The following is a 21,624-nucleotide window of genomic DNA, read 5'->3' on the forward strand; positions in this document are numbered from 1 at the left end:
CTCATCACTCAACCCCCAAACACACACACTCACTCTGCCTCCATCTGTCTGTCTCTTCCCGCTGCCCCCTGGCTAGCTATCTCATCCCACATCTGGACTCTGCCACCTCTAACATTCTCCTTATCTCCCCACCAGACTCCTTTGCATGGATCCCCACTGCCTTTCTCTTGGATATCCCTGATCTCCTGAATCTGGCCCATAACCCCTTCTACATAGCACCCAAGTAATGTCTTTCAAGGCTCAACCCCAGTAGGTACGTGCCCTGCCAACAGAGCCCTAGCAAGTTCCCTGTGCCCCATTGATAACGCCCAAGTATCAGAGACAGGCCCACAGCTCAGCCTCTGGTCAGGGGAAGCACTCACCAGCCTGACTTCCTGCCTTTGCCCCTGCCCTTCCCAGGACAGAAAATGCTCCTTCAACCCTCCTGGGCCAGGGGCCTACTGAGTGTTCAACACCTATCTCACATGCTGCCAACTCCCCTGTGACTCTCCCTTCAAGTCCCCAGGACACCACTGCAAATCTCCGAAGGTGCACGTGGCTGCCCTTTAGGCTTTGCAGCACATGCTCCCTTCACTGCCTCCATAGCTGGGTCCAGCCAGTCACCCAGGGCCTTATATAAAGACTGTTTGCTAAGTGGGAACCAGTCCATACTTTTCTCCTCCTCTTTTCCCGGATAAAGAATGTGGACACCACTCCACACGCCAACAGCCAGAGAAAATCCACATCCCAAGACAAAACCACACCAAGTCACCCCATCCAGCAGCACATACTTGCTGGTGTGGCTGGCAGATGTGAGCCACCCCCTCCCAACTTAGAGCCAGTGCAGAGGGCCACCACAGTGAGGATGGGACTCACAGCTGCTCATGCCATCCAAGGACATGGGTGCGGCTTCCCTGACACCTCCAGCAAGACAGAGCAGGGAAAGCTACTCTCACCGAGCCTCTTGGGCATGGAGTGCAGACCCAAGCACTTGTACTGCGCGTGCAAATGTGTGCCCGTGCACACACGCTACAGCTCTGCATGATGGGGCCACGAGCCATCCCAGCAGCTATGTCCCGTCCCAGCAGCTACATCAAAGCCCTCTCCTGTCCTCCTCAGCTCAGCTGCTGGGAGCGGTATGGCAGCAGGGGTGAAATGCACAGACCCAAGCTGTTCTGTTTACGTCTCTTGTGCCCCGAGAATGGACAAGATGTCCCTGAGCAGGTGCCCTCCCATGATGAGAGCCCTCACCGAAAGTTCCCACCCCTCCCTTTTGTGTCACTAGCAGGCACCTGTGCCCGCCGCTGCCAGGCCCCACCGTCAGACAGGACTAAGAGCACAGTGCGTATTCTACCACAATGAAGACGCACGCATCCCTTCCCCTCTTCAGATCAACCAGCACCATCAACTCTAAGCACTGCCCAGTTCATAGATGGTTTGTGATACAAGTTCCACAGTGAGTCACTTGTTTAGAAAAAGAACAACTCCCCCAGAGAACTGGTGGCCTGTGTACAAGGTAACGCTCCGGAGTCAGCCAACAGAAGTTTCTTAATACACTTAGACTGGAAGTGCAGAATCTTGAATGTTCTATCAAAAGACTGAAAGATGCACCCAAAGTTACCTACCTGGCTCTAAGAAAGTAACTCAAGTCCTCCATGGGATGCCCAGAACACATCCCCTGCCCCCTAGCAGGTCAATGACACCCTGCCCCTCCCCTCACGGATCCCCCAAGGAGATCCTCCCACTGAGGGAACGGATCTGCTCAGAGCAGTGGCTGCAGGCGGGCCTGCTGGGACTGGAGTGTGACAACTCCAAGAGCTGGGCAGCCTCCACCGCCTTCCTTCCATCAGCAGACCTGCCAGGGAGCTGACCCTATCCCCTTCCCAGGACATCACCTTAACACTGCTCACAGCCCTTCCCGTATTTCTCCTGTCCCCAAGTAAGGGCAACCCTCTTGAGGTCCCTGAGGATTCTGACTCCTTGGAATACAGTCCGTGATTCCCAAGCTGCCTCTCATCTTCTCCCTCCTGTACCGCCCGCCAGGGAGGCAAACCCCTCCTCCAGCTGTCTCTAATGGAGCAAGAGACAGCACTCACAAGTGTGCCCTGCTGCCCTTCCTCTGGGGACAGTCCTGCCCCAGCAGGCTCCACCCTGTGAGCAGAGCCCAGGGCCAAGGAAAAGGCTGTACTGTGAAGAGGGTGGAAGAGGAGACAGGAGAGGCACGAGCGGCCTGCAAGAGGCAGGCAAGGACGGTTCTCTTCCTTCTTGAGCCAGCTCCACACCTGTTCTAAGCTGGGGGCTGGGGAAGCGAGATGAACAAGCCAGAGCCCTGGCACCAATGAGGGGAGCACAATCCAGTGGGAAAAGACACGAAAACAAAAAAGGACAAAGTGGAGGAAGAGCCACATTAGAAGACGGTGCACAAGATTCACATGTGGGGATTCAGAGGCGGCAGCAACGGGGCCTTGAAGAGACAAGGATGCTTCACAGAGGTGGGGGGTGCGGGGCAGGCCAGGAGGATGAGCAGGGTTTCCTGGCTGTTAGGGAGCCAAGCACAGGACGGTGAAACAGCAGGTTCCAGAAGGAGCTCATCGTAGCATAGGTGCGGGGCTCAGAGGCAGGCCGGGAAGGGCGCTCGGTGGGACAGAGTGAAAGGGAAAAACCTGAAGAATGGGCGCAGTCGGATTTTTAAACGGGGAGTGGGGGCTGCAGCCCAGCACCCGGCAGCATGGAGGAAGACGTGGTGTCAGCAAGAGGGCCGGGGACAGAGTGGGGAGGAGGGGAGGAGAGCAGCTCTGGAGGCGGGAAACCAACTGGGCATGAGTGGGGCAGTCAGGTCTGAACTAAAGGAAGTGGGGCAGAAAGGGGCTACTGGAGAGAATGAGCCCCACCGGCTGGGGATCTAGAAGGAGCGGAGAGAGAGACTGAGTTTCCAACTTGCACACCTGGGCGAGAAGCAGGGCCACTGACCAAGAGAGGAAACACAGGATTGGGGAGGGGGGCGCACTGGCCAGTAGGACATGCTCCCTGCCAACTCCAGCTGGTTCTTCCGTGTGGCCCTAGGTGAGCGGCACTACTCATGCCTTAGGGGGCTTCCGCATCCCAATTCAGCATCCCAATCTCACCTGCATCCAAACGTTGTCTGCAGCAAAGTCGTGATTCCCACACAGAAGAAAATGGTCCCGATGAGCTGGCTGGTGGCCCACTGGTCGTACCCCACGCACATGGCATCCGCCAGCAGAAAGGGCACAGCGATGGTGCCACTGAAGCAGGTCAGGTAGTGCTGTGGGCGACAGGAGATGGTTGAGGGAAGAGTAAACTCTTCCTTGTGTGTGTGTGTGTTTGGATTTTATACTAACTTTGCCCCGTTGGTTTTAAAACAGCCCACGTGAAGAATCTCTGATTTTGGTGTATACGTGCACATCGTGTGCCACATCATCTATCTTTTCCAGCATTTCTCCTTTCTAATACATTTTCCTGTCTTACCACTCACCTGAATCCAGGCCTGCACAGAGCACATGATTCAAGCACTGGTGTGATTTTGTTTACACAACTCTTACTGGAAATACCTGCTTCTTTCAAATGCTTTTTTAGCATCAATTGCTAAAATCCTAGGTCTTTTCTTCCTCTGATCTGGTGACGTGAATTGGGCTGCATGGTACCATTCTTTTTTTTTTTTTTTTTTTAACGTTTATTTATTTTTGGGACAGAGAGAGACAGAGCATGAACGGGGGAGGGCAGAGAGAGAGGGAGACACAGAATCCGAAACAGGCTCCAGGCTCTGAGCCATCAGCCCAGAGCCTGACGCGTGGCTCAAGCTCACGGACCGCGAGATCGTGACCTGGCTGAAGTCGGACGCTTAACCGACTGCGCCACCCAGGCGCCCCATCATGGTACCATTCTTGAAACAAATCCTAGTTCGTCATGTTAGGTTTTTCTTCTGGGATTTGATCTGCCAATATTTCATGTGGACTTCTACATCTATATTCTTGAGATAATTAATCTGCTTTTTAAATTTTTTTAATTCTCTCGGGGTCTGTGGATTGAAGTTACACAGGCTTCACTGCACAGGGTGTTTTCCATCTCTTTCTAGGGTCTGGCATTATTTGACTACCATCAGGGAAGGGTTATGGACATATGGTAGCTGTGGGAATCCTCTAGAAAGAGCCCATCCCCTCTTCCCTTGGGCCCCAGCCCTACCCTTTCAGCCCTGGAGGGACATTCTTGGCCCTCACTGCTCACGTCCCTTCCTCCCAAAGGCCTGTCTCTTCAGTTCCCACTTCTGTTCTGCAAACGTCCTACTGTCCTTCCCAAGTCCCCCATCTCTGCTCACATTTGCCAAAATGTGTGCAGCCCCTGACGCTCAACTGTACAACACGCAGGGTGTTCCACGCGGGGAACAGAGCGTTCCTGTGCAGGACTTCACAGAGCTGCTCACAAGCTTAAGAGCGCTGCATATTGCCAAGAAAGGCACGTCGCACATAGAGTTTGCCAATCCTAGACCCGGGCACACTTCTAGAGACATCTATAACACAAACATTCCCCAAAGCGAGTTTCCTGAACCTAAAGACCCCTTAGCTCCTTTGGCCGTGACTCCTCCTCTGTCAGACACCTTTCAGTCGGGGTGACCAACTGCTTTCATGCCTGTGTGGGAGATGAGGGTGGGAGGTGGGGGAGTGCTGGAAACCTGGCCGAAGCATCAGGTGTGGGCAGGTACGGCCCGGCCTCCAAGTAACTACCCCGGTGTGGGTGATGGGATCGATTTTTCTCAGCATCTGAAATCCCTCATGTTGAACAGCCCATTCCAACTTGAGAAAAGAAGAAAGGGAGGTCAGACCCCCAACAGAGTCCAGGCTAAAACAGCCAAGGCAAATACAGGCCAAGGGAAAAGGGCCTCCCAACTTATGTTCTTCTCCAAAAGCCCCACTCCAATGCCTAAGAGGGAAAAGGGGATGGAGAGAGGGAAAAGGGGATGGAGAGAGGGAAAAGGGGATGGAGAGAGGGAAAAGGGGATGGAGAGAGGGAAAAGGGGATGGAGAGAGGGAAGAGGGGAGGAAAATACCCAAGATGCAGGGACCTGGTGTCAGCCTGGGTCACCTCCCGCCCCACCCCCCTTGCCCTGGTGGCCTGCCCTCTCTACTCACACTGTAACCTGCAACCTCTACCACAGCAATGCTTCCCTTCCTTTACAGAGAAGACTGAGCCTCCCACGTGTGTCCTGGCCAACACAGCGCTTCTCAGGGTCACCCACATTTCGTGGCAGAGCTGACCACGACTGGACTGCACGGGTAGGAATGAAGACAAAAGCTTCTCTGCCCTCCCTGTACCCTCCCCTCTTTCTAGATCTCTACAGTCCTTGCTCTTTCCTTCCACATCACTGATCTTGCTCACTCCTTGAACATTTTCCTTCCTTTGTTCCCTGGTTGACCTCCTCCTCCTGTTCCTTTCTTCCTTTCACTACCCTGAAATGGATGCTAACCAGTCCCAGTCATCATTCTTAAAAGAGTAATTTATAACAAAGTCGGCAATAATAAAAATCAAAACTGAATTTTTAACGGATCCAGACAGATGAGTCAAACATCTGCTGGTGGTCACATCCTAAGGGAACCACCTTACCTGCAACCCCAAAAATATGCACAGGTACCAGGGGGGGACGTCTTCTATGGTGTAAATCATGTCCGATCTCTGGGGGTCTAGACTGCCGGTGCTATCCAAGGTCTCGGCGAGAGAGCTCTGTGAGTGAGAGGGAGAAAAGGAATTGTTTAACAAGAGCAAGGAGTAATAGTAACTCAGCTCAGTACAGCCCACAGTTACTGAAAAACAACTTTATAAAGTGGTGACCATTCTCTTGTGTAAAAATAAGCCTTGGCTGCCTTTTACACAATGCTCAGCCCACTCAGTGAGACGAGCTGTCCTCAGAATTTGGGGGCTCGATATCCCATCACTGACTCATCCCCAAGAGCACCCAGCTTGCTCAGAACTTCTCCCCAAGCCTAGGGAACCCCTACATAGAGAGGGATGCTCCCAGGTTGAGTCTACAAAGCGATACCTTGGCATGAACAATCCTTGAGTGGTGCCCCAAAGGAAAAAAGGTTATGAAATGCTGATCACTTTGAAACAGAGAGCACTAATCTGCCCTTCCTACCCCATCCCATTCCTGCAAGGACAAAGATCTCTGTACCCTAAAAACCAAACAAAACAAGTCCTACGCCTTCCTATCAAAACACTGCTTCTCAGACACAATGCTGAGTGAAAAGAGCAAAATTTTAAGTACAGAGATAGGAAGATTTCAATTTTGTTTAAAGACTAAAACTTTGCTTATAGTTTAGGGGACAATGGTTTTTTTTTTTTTCTTCTCTTTCCTTCCCCCCACTGTTACTACAGACTTTAAAAATATTAGGTGTTGCATGCTTTTTGAGCCCAAAATTTTCACCAAGACTGAACACGTTAGGTTATAGTCTAGACGTTTACAGTCAGTGTCTGCATTACTTCTGAGCTAAACAGAAAACTGAAGGTAACCCCAAGTCCCCCATGTACCCTTAAAACTGCTCTGGTTTCTAAAACTCTATGAACAGTTTCTTAGAATCCACGATGAGCATTTCTTCCTAAGTCTTTTGTACTTAAAAACGTGCCTAACAGGAAACAAAATTAAAAGATGTTCCACAAAAAAAGTAAGAATAGCGACCTTCTGACTATACCTAGCCCCATTTGTGCCCCCTTGTCCATGGATACAGTCCACAGAAAGATGCGGACTCTCTGTCTGTCACTTGATTTCCCATGCAGAGGTGGACAGGGATTTGGGGGCCAAATATTCTTGGACAAAAGGAGTGATGCAGTTCAGCCTTACCTTCTAAAGCCTAAAAGTAAATGTCTGCTGTAAGTTGACATTTGAGTTAATCCAAATGAGAACGGAGTATGACCTTTCAGAGAACTTTTTCTTACATTCAAACAACGGATATTGGCAGATTTGCATTCCTGAATGAGTTAAAATATACTATGTAAGTCTTTTAAAAATCTGGGATTTTTTAAAAGCGGTGGTAGAGAAAGTACATGTGTATGGAAAATGTGATATGATATGTGGTGATGTGCAGTAAAGGATGAACAACAGCAGGACTGGGTTGTCCAAACCCTCACACATTTCAAAAACAGCTTGGTCTTGCTTGGCAAGTGGGAGAGAACCTGCAAGTTCTGGGAATATGCTGCTCTTAAGAGTGTGTCTACCTCGAGCCTTGGGCTGCCCCAAATGGTTTATGCTAACAATGCCATTTATGGTGGGGGCCTTGAACCACACAGCATCAGTATGACCTTTGGAGGGGCTGGATGCTAACATCAGCCACATGGGTGGGTCAGCCATACTTAACATGGCTGGCCCCAATCAAAATAATGGATGCCAAGGCCTGAGTACACATCCCTGGCTGACTGAACAATCCTTGAGGGTTGTCACACATTGTTTTTGGGAAAATTAAGTGCTGCCCACATGCCTCTACTGGGAGGAGACAATGGAATGCTTCAGTTCCTTGGACCCTGCCCTATGTACCTTCTTCTGCTGATTTTAATCTGTATCCTCTCGCTGAAATAAACTATAATCATGAGTTTAATGGCTTTCCTGAATTCTGTGAGTCCATCTGGCTAACCACTGAACTATATTCGAGAACCCTCAACTCAGATTTTGGGACTCCGTGAACTCAGTTGACCATTTTGTTCACATGATAGAATTATGGATTATACAAAGGACAATCCAATACCATCTTATTACCCATGGCCTCACAGGTAGGGGTACTACTGCCCACAAAGAAGCAAAAAATATCTGAAAACAGAGTATATATTAACATTACAACTAACAGATTTGGACAACCTATTACAATAATACTGTGTGCAATATTATTCTAGTGATTCCAAGATAACTGGTTTTAACTATAAAAAGAACAGAAATGAAAAGATTTCATTATCTGTCCTCTTTCAGGTCTTTCACTAAGACATGTACACAAACACACACCCCATTTTTCTTAGTAATGAGGGTGGTTCCATAACTCATAAATGGAACTAATATAAATGCCCATGAATGGTATTAAGATGACACAAAGTAGGAAACTATGTGGTCATGGGGGTCAATTAACCCTTGAAGAGAAAATGCTGCACTGCCCCCCACCCTCGAGACAGGAATGTGTTTGAGCTATGGTACTACACTCAATTATCACTGCATGAAAATATAAACCACTTAAAACACTAAAGGAAAACAAGGCCCTCCAAAAGCTTTTTTCGATGACTACATTAACAGGTTAACAATGTCATTTTCAAAAGACTTTTCCATCTTATTCTATGGTCTGAAATAATCTAAAGAACTAGGTAATTACCTGCCCATCAAAGAGTAGGAAACTCAGAATTCAGCTTTCTGGTTAGGGCCTTAAGACTGTCAATAACCTTTTCAACCTCCTCTATCATTATTTACCAAGTCTAGCATTTTTTTGATCCATTGTGGTCATTTTTTCTCTAGGAAATAATTTATGCTAGATCAGGAGTCAATAAACTTTTTCTGTAAATGGTTATATAGTAAATATTTTATCTTTTGTGGGCTATATAGTTCTGTCACGACACAACTCTGCCACTGTAGTGCAGAAGAACCTTCGATGGTATGCCAACAGGTGAGTATGGCTGTGTTCCAATAAAACTTTATTTATAAAAATAGGTATTGGGCCAGCGAGATATAGCTTGCCAATCCTTGCTACAGGGTTTCAAACTGATAATCATAAAGTTGTAGTTAACATCCTCCTTCACGGAGCACCTGGGTGGCTCAGTCGGTTGAGGGTCTGACTTCAGGTCATGATCTTGCAGTCCATGAGTTCAAGCCCCGAGTCAGGCCCTGGGCTGACAGCTTGGAGCCTGGAGACTGCTTCGGATTCTCTCTCTCCCTCTCTCTCTCTGCCCCTCCCCTGCTCATCCTCTGTCTCTTTCACTCTCAGAAATGAATAAATGTTAAAAAAAAATTTCTTTTTAAATATCCTCCTTCACAATTCTTACATCACCTTTCACGTTGCTAATATATATTTGTGCTTTCTCATTTTTTTCTTTAATCAGGTCCGCCAAAGATCAAGTTCATTGGTCTTTTTAAAAAAAGCTTTTGAGTTCCAGTTAAATATGGTAGACTGACCACCTGTCACTTCCTCTAACTCCTAAAAGCACACAGAAGGAATGATCACACCACAAATTTACAAAGATGAAGTAAACAAGAACAGAAGAAATTAGATTAACCCCCTGGTAGAATATGTAAAGCATTCGCATGAGTTGTGACCCACTGGGGAGTGGGAGGAATCTAAAACCTGGGTGTTTAAAGAGGAAGAGCATGAAGAAGTGAGCTGGTTGACCTAAAGATGTCCCGACAGGTTCTATGCTTGCAGACACAGATAAGAGTGGGAAAGGGAAGAGGATGGGCTTTAACAGCACAGACCAATCAAATACCCTGTTGCCTACTACCTTCCTCATCCTTCAAGATATGAAAAGGTACTGTTTTAAGAGCATGAACCAGAAAGACTTCCGCCTCAGAGGTTAAATGCAATCATGAACAGTGGGATCCTCATTTGCTTCTGGAATGCCAGACACCAGGTTACAAAAGCCAGGCTAACACCCACAGGAGTCTAGACGATTCCTTTCTGGAGGAACAGACCCAGAAATAGTAGGCTTTAAAAATAACTAAAATAAAATAAATTTTAAAAAGTTTTAAAAAATAAAATGATAAAATAAAATAAAATAAAATAATAAAATAAAATAAAATAAAATAAAATAAATAAAATAAAATAAAATAAAATAAAATAAAATAATAAAATAAAGTCAAGTCAAGTCAAGTCAAATCAAAGTTATAGTAGAACAGAGGCGGCGCCTGGGTGGCTCAGCTGGTCAAGCGTCTGACTCTTGATTTCAGCTCAGGTTATGATCTCGTGGTGCATGAGATCCAGCCCCACATCCAGCTCTGCGCCGACATCATAGAGCCTGCTTGGGATTCTGTCTCTGCCCTTCCCCAGCCTGCACGCTCTCTCAAGATAAATAAACATTTTAAAAAGTCACAAAAGAACAAAGAAAACAGAAGATAGGAATTCATCGAAGAGATTTAAAAATTTCTAAGAACTAAAGAACACGTTTGCAAATTAGACCCACCAAGTATTCAATGAATTAATGAAAACCTATTCAGATATTTTAGAATGCACTTTACCACCAACGTTGCACATTGTATTCAGATATTTTAGAATGCACTTTACCACCAACATTGCAACGTTGTATTAAGAATGGCCCCAGAATAGAAATTTAAGAACAAAGGGAAATAAAACATGGGTTGGTAGAATTTGGATAAAATAAAAAAATTAAAAAACAGGAAGTAGAAGTAGAAGAACACGAGAAAACAGACATCATGAATAATACAGTAAAGGTCACAGGCTGGGGAAGAAAAAAAAAAAAAGAAATCAAACAGTGTTGGGGGGGCAGGAGGGAGATTAGAAATGATAGCCAGAGAAGGCAGGCAGATCCAAACACCTATCATCGGAGACCCCAAATAAGAAAACCCAAAGAACAGACTGAAACAAAAAATAAAGATAGAATTCAAGACAGCTTTACTAAAGTAAAAGGATCTTTAACGTTAAATACTCCAAGTGCCAGAAAAAACTGACCCAGAATGGCCAACATGAAAACATATCTATGTAAAGTTACTGAATATCAAAGATAAATAAAGAATCCAAAAACAGCCAAAAAGATCAAATACTGATAAAAAAAAGAAAACAAGACTGACCTGGTATCTTAACAGCCACAATCAATACCAAAAAATGAAAGAGTAGCAACAGTAAGTTATGACTCAATTATTCTCTCAACTTTGTATCACACAATTATCCAAACATATACAAAGATGGAAATATGGAATGCCCACCCGTACCTGTCTCCACCCTTCAAAAATTACCAATGCTGTGTTCTTGTTTAATCTATTCCAAGAGAACTTCCTTTTTCAAGAACTTCGGGTATCTCAACTACAAGGCCGGGAGGGAGGGGGGGGGGTTGGTAAAGAGAATCCACAGGACTGAAAGTTAAAAAGACCTTTAACTTTAAAAATAAATCTCAACATTATGAAATCAAGTTTATCTTCTATATAACGAACTCGGCGATAACTGCAACCACACAGCTGTTGCAACGACCGGCAGGCAGCCAAAGATCCCAGTGCCCAGTTGGGTGGGATATTCAAGTGAGGACACACTGTAAATAGTTCACCTGTGACCGTTTCCACATTTCGACAATCTCTGCTCCCTAAAAGCCTCATGTTATTTTACACTCTGTCCTCTCTTCCTCACGATGGCCCTGGGAAGTTACGTGCTTTATAACCCCTTTCACAAACGAGGAGTTGGAGACTCTGAGAGACTGAGGGAGCTGCCCAGGATCTGAACAGACAGGCTGTCCCCAAAGACTGCATTTGCCACCATACTACATGGCCTCCCAGGGAGAAACAGAGCTGCTCTCTAGTCATTACGAGAAATACCTGATTTTTTGACGTTGTGATTAATAACAAATTGCCCAATACCCCTGCAACCACTTCACAAGCTCTTGTAAACACATGTGGTGGGGAATCTGTAAAACAACAAAATGCTGGTATTTCAATGGGAACATCTAAACCTTTTGCTTGTATTTACTTTTGTTCCAAATGCCCTCTCTATAAACAAAATCAATTCTTCAACATCCCTCACTGAAAATTCTCAATGATACTGACATCAAGTTCAGAACATACTGGGTGTGGGTCCCAATGCTATCTTACAGACTCACTGTTCCATGATCCTTCTGGGCCTTTTAGGAATAAATGTCTTTGAGCACATTCCAAGATGGGTACCTTGTGGCTAATACCATATTAACCAGCATTTACCATTAGTAGTTAAGTTTTGTATAACGTTAAGTGAACATATGACAACCGAGAGCATGCCATAATTAGGAAAACAAGCATGAATACGGAGAACGCATGAGATGATCTCTCGGGCCCCCACTTCTCCCATCTATCCTGCAATGTCGCATTGTTCACTCACGCTCAGCTGTCCAGAGACAGCCTGTCACTGCCCTCTGAAAAGCAAGATCCCCAAGGGCAGCATTCTTTGGTGTGAAGTTTTCTTTGCACAAATTCAAGACAGCAGAAATCCTAAACATTTCATTTTCTTCTTCTCTAAAACGGAGATAGTGGCAGCACCTTTCTAATAGAGCTTTGGTAAGGACTGAACGTGACCCATTGCTTAAAGCATTCAGCCCAAGGCCTGGACCATTAGCACTGTTTAGTACACAGTAGCTCTTCTCCCTGAACTTGCCATTTCATAAAACAAGAAGAGTGGCCAATGAAACAGGAAGATATTCCATCTCACTGGTATTCAAGGAAATACAAATGTATCAAAGTTTCGACAATGAAAAGATTTTCAAACAGGTAAATGAATGTCTAGCATAAATGTGCTAATATAAATAAGCTAGACACTTTTCCTACCGACAGTTCACTAGCATCAGTAAAAGGTGCCACTAGAGGTGTTAGAAAGCCCTGCATGTTAATGCTCCTTGGTATTCATTTCAAAAGGTGACCCTCACTTACTGGATACTGGAGGAGGAAGTCTAAAATCATGACAGTCTATACCCTGGAAATTCCGGTGGCTCTGATTAAGGGCCCAGTACCCGAGAACTGGATACAGCCTAACGAGTCTGGGAATTCAGAAGCACTCTGCTGCAAGATGTACCATTTGGATGCTGAGACCCAAGCAGGCCAGGCGGTAGCTCGCTGCCCAGATCCCACTCTGCGGGCCGTGTCTCAGATGCAGACATAGGCGTTGGTCAACATGTCCACAGTGGCAACTATAATTTCTGCACTCTGAGGAGCAGCTTAGAATCCAAAACCACAGAAATGTCAACAACTCAGCATGAATCTAATTAGCCTCTACAAAATTTATAATAGCCTGACCAAAAAGTAATATTGGTCAAGAGAGCCAAAAATGGAAAAAAGAAACCATACACAGGCACAAAAATTTGATTATTCCATAATTTCAATATGATTTCTTTGTTCTTTATCATTTTAGTGATTACACTGTAAACTTACTGTGCTAATTAATGCCCAAGCTGGGTACTATGTTTGCATGTATCAACTTTCTAGTGGTCCCTTTCTAAAATATTAAGTGTGCACTATCTAAAGTACAATTCAGGGGACTCCTGGCTGGCTCAGTCAGCAAAGCATGCAACTCTTGATCTCGGGGTCAAGCTCCACAGTGGACATAGAGATTACTCTTAAAAAAAAATAGAATACAGTGGTTCTAGAAATACAGAAACTGATTAAATTAGCGAATTTTCACAACGAATACAAAATGTGCTTTAAAAAGTCTACCAGGGGCGCCTGGGTGGCGCAGTTGGTTAAGCGACCGACTTCAGCCAGGTCACGATCTCGCGGTCCGTGAGTTCGAGCCCCACGTCAGGCTCTGGGCTGATGGCTCAGAGCCTGGAGCCTGCTTCCGATTCTGTGTCTCCCTCTCTCTCTGCCCCTCCCCCGTTCATGCTCTGTCTCTCTCTGTCCCAAAAATAAATAAACGTTGGGAAAAAAATAAATAAATAAATAAATAAATAAATAGTCTACCAAATAAAACTCAAATGAAATTGAGGAGTCTCAGAGCTACAGTACAATCTGGAAATATCCTCTTGTCAAACTCTTCATGAGTTGGGCACAGTGACCAATCAATACAGAGTAAAAAAAGAAATTAAGGCATCTGGATCCTCTTTGGGCAGGCCTCTTCTGGCCTCTGTGAATAGGGTCACACAGACTAATCTCAAGGAAATGGGATGGCGGGGGAGGCGGGGGGAGCTTCTCCCCACCTTAACATGTGATTTCTGCCCCTTTGTTCAGCCTACACAAGCTACCGCTGGCTTCTTGTATTATCTTGTTCACTCCAACGGAGTATGTACCAGGCACAATGCTAAGAACCACACAGGTTATTATTTCATTTACTCCTCACAACAACCGAAGACAGATGCTGACACTTTTATTCTCATTTTGGAGATGAGGCAATGGATGACGCCCAGAGACCTTAAGTAATTCCCTCGGGGCCCGGGTCACATTAGCACCCAGCCCTGAGTCCAGACTCACACTCTTAACCACCTCCCTCAGCATCCTGGCTAAGGCTTTTAAATAGAAGAACTTCTATATGGACCTCACCTTAATCGCCATTTAGACAATGAAAAGTTAGTAACTTCTACTCCTCACCATCCCTTCTATTTCCACTATGAAGGGAACACACCCACTCGGGAGGGCCGAGACGAGCCCGGGGAAGGACAGCCACATCCCGTGACGGGGAGGAGGCTGGGGCAAGGGAGTACCTTTTCTGCGATGCCGTTTTCTGTGGTGTAGATTGCCATGAGCTCGGTGTCTTCGTTGTCCTGTTCACCGCTGGACGTGGCGCCTCCATTTATCACCACCTGAAGACAAACACTTCATTTATAGGCTGTTTCACCGTGCACCGCTCTGCCGTGTGGAAACATCCTCCCCAAACACCTTCTGTCATTTTCACAACAGACACAAGCTGTGTGTCTTTTGCCTACCACATCAGCCAAGTTTCAAATTTTCTTAAAAGAAACTCCCGACAAGTGTGCGCCGCATCCGTGACCACACGTGGTTCCGATGGAGGAGAAATGCATTGTGGGTCCCCCAGGGGAAGGCCGGAAACGGAGCACCCCCAGAGAGTCCACGGAGTAGGGCCTGCAGCTCCATCCAAGGCCAAGGGAGGCACAGCTGGGCACCGGAGCTGCTGTCTCCGGACGGGTGGGAAGCATCAAGGGCGGCCTTGGTCAAGAACCCTGCCCGAGTCACTGCGTGCTAAGGATTCTGTGTGGCATTCCCAGCAGGGGCAAGTCAGGCACTGCTGATCGCCTGACGTGCTGACATTTCCTGCCGTGGATACGACGCAAACCAGCCTGCTGGTGCGTGCGGGCAGTAGTGTGTGGCATCAGACAGGCACGGGGGCCATTCTTGCCAACAAAATCTAGCTTCTGGGCCCTCAAGGTAAGAACCAGAACTCATCTTGAGGACTGGAAGGACACATGCAGGCCACCAGCCCTCATGCCTGCCCTGGCAAGGCACTTGGAGTCGTCCGAGGTTCTGGCTGCGTTCTGGCAGCCTGCAGCAGAATCTTAAAATATTTTTACTTTTTTTTTTTCTTTATAATTTATTTACTTCGAGAGAGCGAGCGAGCATATGCAAATAGCGGAGGGGCAGAGGGAGGGGGGAGACAGAGAGTCCCAAGCAGACACCACAATGTCAGCACGAAGACCAATGAGGGTCTCGAACTCACAAACCATGAGATCATGACCTGAGCTGAAATCAAGAGTCGGACTCTCAACCAACTGAGCCACCCAGGCACCCCGAAATAGTTTTACTTTTTAGCCAGATGGTTCCATTTCCAGAAATCTATTTTGAAACATTAATACTAAAAATAACTGTATGCGTGAATGACAGCACAACTACATTTTGTATAAATTTTTTTTAACACTTATTTATTTTTGAGGGAGAGAGAGAGACAAAGTGCAAGCAGGAGAAGGGCAGAGAGAGAGAAAGAGACACAGAATCCAAAGCAGGCTCCAGGCTCTCAGCTGTCAGCACAGAGCCCGACATGGGCTCAAACTCACAGACCATGAGATCATGACCTGAGCCGAAGTCAGTCACTTAAGCCACCCAGGTGCCCCAGCACAACTACATTCTTAAAATAAGAGAAAAAAGACAAAGTATATAAAAAGTTTAAAATCTGATATTGCGAGGTATACTAAAGAGAAATAAAAGGTGAGATGGCATAGGGGAAGGTACCGTGCGATGTCTATAGCCCACAAAAGTTGGTACCAGTAGGGGGCGCCTGGGTGGCTCAGTCGGTTGAGCGTCAGACTTTGGCTCAGGTCATGATCTCACGGGTTGTGAGTTCGAGCCCCGTGTCGGGCTCTGTGCTGACAGCTCGGAGCCTGGAGCCTGCTTAGGATTGTGTCTCCCTCTCTGCCCCTCCCCCACTCACACTCTGTTTCTCTCTCCTTCAAAAATAAACAAACACTAAAAAAAAAAAAAAGTTGGTACCAGTAGTTCATAAACACCTGCAAATCAATAAAGCAAACAACCCACAGGAAATGGGCAAATGACAGGTGTATGCAATTCACAGAAAAAATCTGAATATCTAAAACACACGAAAAGCTGTTCAACCTCATTTAAATTTATAGAAATTAAATTTTTTTGATAAATTTCATTTTTTTTTTTATTTTTTTAAAAAAAATTTTTTTTTTCAACGTTTATTTATTTTTGGGACAGAGAGAGACAGAGCATGAACGGGGGAGGGGCAGAGAGAGAAGGAGACACAGAATCGGAAACAGGCTCCAGGCTCTGAGCCATCAGCCCAGAGCCCGACGCGGGGCTCAAACTCACGGACTGCGAGATCGTGACCTGGCTGAAGTCGGACGCTTAACCGACTGCGCCACCCAGGCGCCCCGATAAATTTCATTTTTAACATAAATTAGGGGGATATTTTAAAAGATGAATCTAGTGTTGACTAGGGTGTTGGGGGGAAAACTATGCTTAGTTATCAGAGAAGATCACATGGACTGGCCTCTGTAGAGGGTAACTTAGCACTGGAGCATTTTCTTGGATCCAATAACTGAACTCCTAGAAACATCCTCCAGAAATATCCATGCAAATGGTATGTGCATTCAAGACTGATGAATGCATTATTTTTAAAATACTGAATCCCTGGAAACAACCTAAATGTTCATCCAAAAAAAAAAAAAAAAAAGATAACCAATGGGGTTGGGGGGAAATAATGATGAACATTAAATTATGGTACATCCATTTCAAAAATAATGTCATTAAAAAGAAAATAACCAAAAAGCCACTAAAAAAGAAAAAACTAAGCTGATGCACTGATAAGAACTCCAAAAAATACAGTTTTTGAAAAGAGCCACAAAACAGTAAGCCTAGAATTATCACAATTATACTAAAAAAAAAAAAAATCTTAATAACCTCCTTGTCTTAACACTTGGGGAAAGGATCCAGAAAGGTCTGAAACCAACAACAGGAAGGTTGCCCTGGGGACAAGGAGTAACGATGGGCACTTTTCATTTTTCACTCCCAATACTGCTTTAGCATTTGGGTCTTTTATACACAGCATGTATTTGTGTGGTTTTTGTATACTGCTGCTTTATTTGTATGCCTGTATGCTGCTGTATACTGGCACCTGGGGTGCCTGGGTGGCTTAGTCGGTTGGGCTTCTGACTCTTGATTTCGGCTCAGGTCACGATCTTACAGTTTGTGAGTTTGAGCCCTGAGTTGGGCTCTGCGCTGGCAGCACGGAGCAAGCTTGGGATTCTCTCCCTCTCTCGCTCTCTGCCCTCCACTGCTCATGCTTGCACTCCTGCTCTCTCAAAAGAAATAAAACATTTAAAAAGTTTAAAAAAAAAAAAGATGTTCACCAAAATATTAACCATGGTTGTCTTTAATCAGTAGGGCTGTTTTGACCTTTTACCCTTTATATATTTTGAGAATTTCCTAGAATGAGGACAACTTCTTTTTACAACAGGGGAGAAATTATAAAGACTAAAGATCTAAGCAGCATACCTTAGACTGAGGAGGTCCAAAGATATTTCAATCCACTTAATTTTTACAAGTGAAGAAATCGGGCCAGTGAAAAATTAAACTTCTCATACAGATTAATACCCAAGTATGAGGCTACTTTCAAAAAGTATGCCAGAGATCTCAATTACCTCCTACATAATTTTGATAGGGCAGAGTTTTCTTATGGCTCTTCAAATAAAGATTTACCTCTAAAACTACCTCTTCAAGTAATGCAATAGCTTTTTACGCAAGCTAACTGGGTTTGTGGCATTTGTTGGGCCGTAAAACCAGCTGCGGGCAACACAGACGTTCCTAGCCAAGTTCAAGTCCACAACAGGAAACTCTTAACTATCAGAGCCACGCTCCAAGTCCCATCACAGCAGTGCTCAGCCCACGGAGACGCCAAGAGGTACACACACTCAGGATGAACTCTCTTACAACAACAACGCTCAGTTACTGAGTCATCAGAGAAACCCAGATCTGACTGAAAGTCCTACCCCGGCTGTAACTCACCCACATCTGCACTCATCGCTAGCCACTGTGGGGAACAACTGCTCTATGGGGACAGGGCTTCCTTTAGGGTGGTGAAAGGTTTTGGAACTAGGCAGAGGTGATGGTTGCACAACACCAGGAATGTATTAAATGTCACGGAGTTGTTCACTGTAAAACGGTTAATACTGTTAACCATTTGTGTGAGTTTCACCTCAATGTTTTTCTTTTCCAATCCGTATACTGGCACCAAAGAGATTTTGGCAGGAGTGATCAATTCCCACCCATTTCTGACTTATTCCTTACACATACTCTCAGTGAGAGAAGTACCATGAAATGCAAATGCTTCCCAGCCCAGGAAAAGGCTCGCATACTCATTCCAGGAACCGTGCGAGCACTTGCTGCGCCAGGTAATGAGGATGCGGTCCTGCCAGCCCCCAGGAGGCCACCTGGAGTGGGTGGCAGGCTGTAAGGAATTCTGACTCAACACGGGGTCCAGCAGGGAGCCATGAAGCAGTGCCGAGAATAGCAGTGCCACAATCGGATGTGTCCTACGATGGCCACTCTGACGCAGTGGGAGAGAGGAAGGGTGGCGTGCGGTACAGGGCATGGTGACAGGAACAGGAGCAGACGGACCCTTTATGAGGCTAGTGCCAGGCACCAGAGACAGCAGCTGTGGCCGAGGTGTCAGTAGTGCTCTGGGAAAGGTAGTGTGGTTTGAGACGGAGCAAGGATGTGGCCTGATGCCCCCGGGGACTGGCCTGAGGGAAGCACAGCCTCACAGCTGCTCGGCGTGGGCGCCTGGGAGACACCACTGCAGTACAATGAGCAATACCCTAGCCCTGGACTGAATGTTGGGGACAGAGGGGGCAAGTGTCCAGGCCACCATCCAGTTCACTCACTTGGCGGCTGGCTGGATGTGGGTGCTGGGCCAAAGAGACTGGAGCAGGGAAGGGCAGAGAAACAAATTGGTACAAGAGCAGTGCGTGTAAGCCAATCCAAAAGGTATGTGTTTCATAGAAGACATACAGGAGGCTTGTTTTCCCAGGCCAGTGTGGGGCATTTATTTAACTATAAGTATTACTGACCTAAATAACCTAACCATGACTTCTAACACATTTCCACAGGTCAAGCCCCCCCTGGGGACCTCGGAGCCCACCTTCCATCCCCATCAGCCTCCTGTTCCACAGCTGCACTGCTGTCCTCCACACGTGACCTCCTCACTCTGCTCCAGCATTCCACCAATGCCCTGGGGCAAAGGGAACAAGCGTGGAAGGCAGTAGGTTCTGGAGCAAGTGGGAGATGAACCAAGTTTCTACTGAAAGGAGAAGGGGATGCAGCACGAGAGAGAGGCTGAGGTGACAGAAGGCGGGGTAGGTCCACCAGGGCGCCCATCTGATCTGCTGCCCCCACTGTGCGCACGTACGGGAAATGACCCAACATTGCTGAAAAAATAAAACGCTGGTTTTACTAACGTTTCCTTTGGTTTATTAAACTAGCTATTCTGATGATCTATACATTTTTTAATGTGAAATTTAAAAAATCAAATGTTCAAAGCAATTCTTCAGGAAAGGCACAGACTTTTTGTTAAGAGAAAAGGATAAAAAAAATGTTGCTTATACTATTAAAGGTTCACATTTTTGAATCTCTAATATTATTTCAATTGGGAAATAAAACATGACTTGGAAAGCTTCTCAAATGCAGTGAGACAGGTTTTCTTTTGTGTTATTAATAGCATGGCAGATAACAGGGATCTTGGATCTTCAATATCAGTAAACTGATCTAGTTTTTATTTTAAAAAATCAGATTATTTTTGGGAACAAGATGTCCTTTCTCTCCCTGAAACTATTTGAAACCAGACTTGATGGCTTTAAATTTTTTCTGAACCAATATTGTATAATCACCCCACCAGCTGTGATTTAAGCAGGTTTTCTCTGCCTAAATTTGTCCAGCTGATGGCTTGTCGTGACATGCAGGGCTCAGGTTGTCTGTGGGTAGGAGTGTGTGTCTACTGCTCAATAAACATGTCTCTCTTGGTCAAGTGTTTTATCACTAGTAAACAAAGACAATAGTGCTAAAGTACTTTTTTGTAAACAGTAATCCCGAGATGGCCAAACCTACAGGAAGCAGGAGAGACAGGAGCCATAGCTGAGAAGTATCATGCTGAGGGACAGTATCACAGCAACGTCAGTTTCAACTGACAGCAAATGAGCCTATGTTACTCGCAGAGAAGTTACAGCGAATCAGCAGCTGTGGACACCGGTAAGCTAAAGCATACCAGGAGCCTGGGAAACCCAGTGCTTCTGAGCAGAGGTTCAGAAATCAGTTTATCACCTATTTGAAGTCTGGTGTAAATCACCCACCACTATCATGTGTTCAGTAGCTAAGTGAGCCATTTTATACTTACTCACTTTCGAGTAATAATGAAGTACCCCGAATTACCTGTTTTCTATTAAGGTAGCACTATTCTTATCCTCCTATACACACACACACACACACACACACACACACACACATGATTATTTCCACTAGTTTCCATATCTACTCTACAATTAAAATGTGTTTAAAGAATAGAGGTATCAAGGTGTCAAGGGGCACCTGGGTGGCTCAGTCAGTTAGGTGTCCTGACTCTTGATTTTGGCTCAGGTCATGATCTCACAGTTCCCGAGTTCAAGCCCTGCCTGCTTGGGATTCTCTCCCCCCTCCCTCTGTCTCTGTCCCTGCATATAGCTCATACACACTCTCTCTCTCTCTCAAAATAAATAAATAAACTTAAAAGAAAAAAGAAAAAAAGAATGGCGATGTCAAGATTAGTGCTTCTCAGCCTTTAACCCAAACCCCTTTTAAATGAACATTAAATAAATAAATAAATAATAAATAAATCTTCCACCTACTTTCAGTATTATTTGAAATTTCAAAATTAATTACCATTAAAAATAAATCAAGGTTAGTATAATACAATATATGCGAATCTCCAGAGTTTGTCGATCTTAGATTATGATACTCCAAAAGATATAGTTGACAGAACTAACACAACACTAGTAACCCTAAAGTTGTCAGAGGCAGGAAAGCTCCTAACCTTGTTTTCATTGCTTCCTCAAATATGGCGGCCCCAAGGACACTCCTGACAGCCACATGCAAGTTAAACCATCTAGAGCAACTTACTGCAGCCTCCTTCACTTGCACTGCCCAGCCTAGGTCTTCTTAGGGCAGCCTCTTAACTTCTTCAGCCTTCTCCAGAGAGCACCTGCAGCTGTAACGGCCAAAGTACTCTTGGAGTTCCAGATATGTCCCACCTGTCCCCTAGCACAACTTGTGCCTCGCCTCTCCCCAATTCCAGTCCCTATCCCGAAGCACTGGATGGGTTGGTGTGCCTGTCACCAGCCCCCAAAGAAAGCCCTCTGTGCTCCCCCTCCCACACATCCCATGACAATGGTGATAGAGACAGCTGTCGTTTGCTGGGCAGATTCATGCCAACACTGGGTTGGGCACTTCCCTTCAAGTGAACATCCTCCCTTCAAGGGGAGATTTACAGGGTGCCT

The 21,624-nt window shown here is 45.8% G+C and overlaps 1 protein-coding gene across 6 annotated transcripts in view; it reads right to left on the bottom strand.

The window, feature by feature from the left end:
• The window catches only part of SLC23A2 (solute carrier family 23 member 2), a 136,242-nt gene that overhangs the window by 44,226 nt on the left and 70,392 nt on the right, over positions 1 to 21,624 (bottom strand). For all 6 annotated transcript variants that reach the window (XM_047852836.1, XM_047852839.1, XM_047852835.1 and 3 more), the window contains 3 exons: positions 14,332 to 14,430; positions 5,596 to 5,712; positions 3,105 to 3,262 (listed from right to left, as the gene is read on the bottom strand). In XM_047852836.1, the coding sequence (XP_047708792.1) occupies positions 3,105 to 3,262; positions 5,596 to 5,712; positions 14,332 to 14,430 (374 nt within the window). The remainder of the gene's footprint in view (positions 1 to 3,104; positions 3,263 to 5,595; positions 5,713 to 14,331; positions 14,431 to 21,624) is intronic.

This window comes from Prionailurus viverrinus, chromosome A3 (genome assembly GCF_022837055.1).
Source record: "Prionailurus viverrinus isolate Anna chromosome A3, UM_Priviv_1.0, whole genome shotgun sequence".
Taxonomy (NCBI): Eukaryota; Metazoa; Chordata; class Mammalia; order Carnivora; family Felidae; genus Prionailurus; species Prionailurus viverrinus.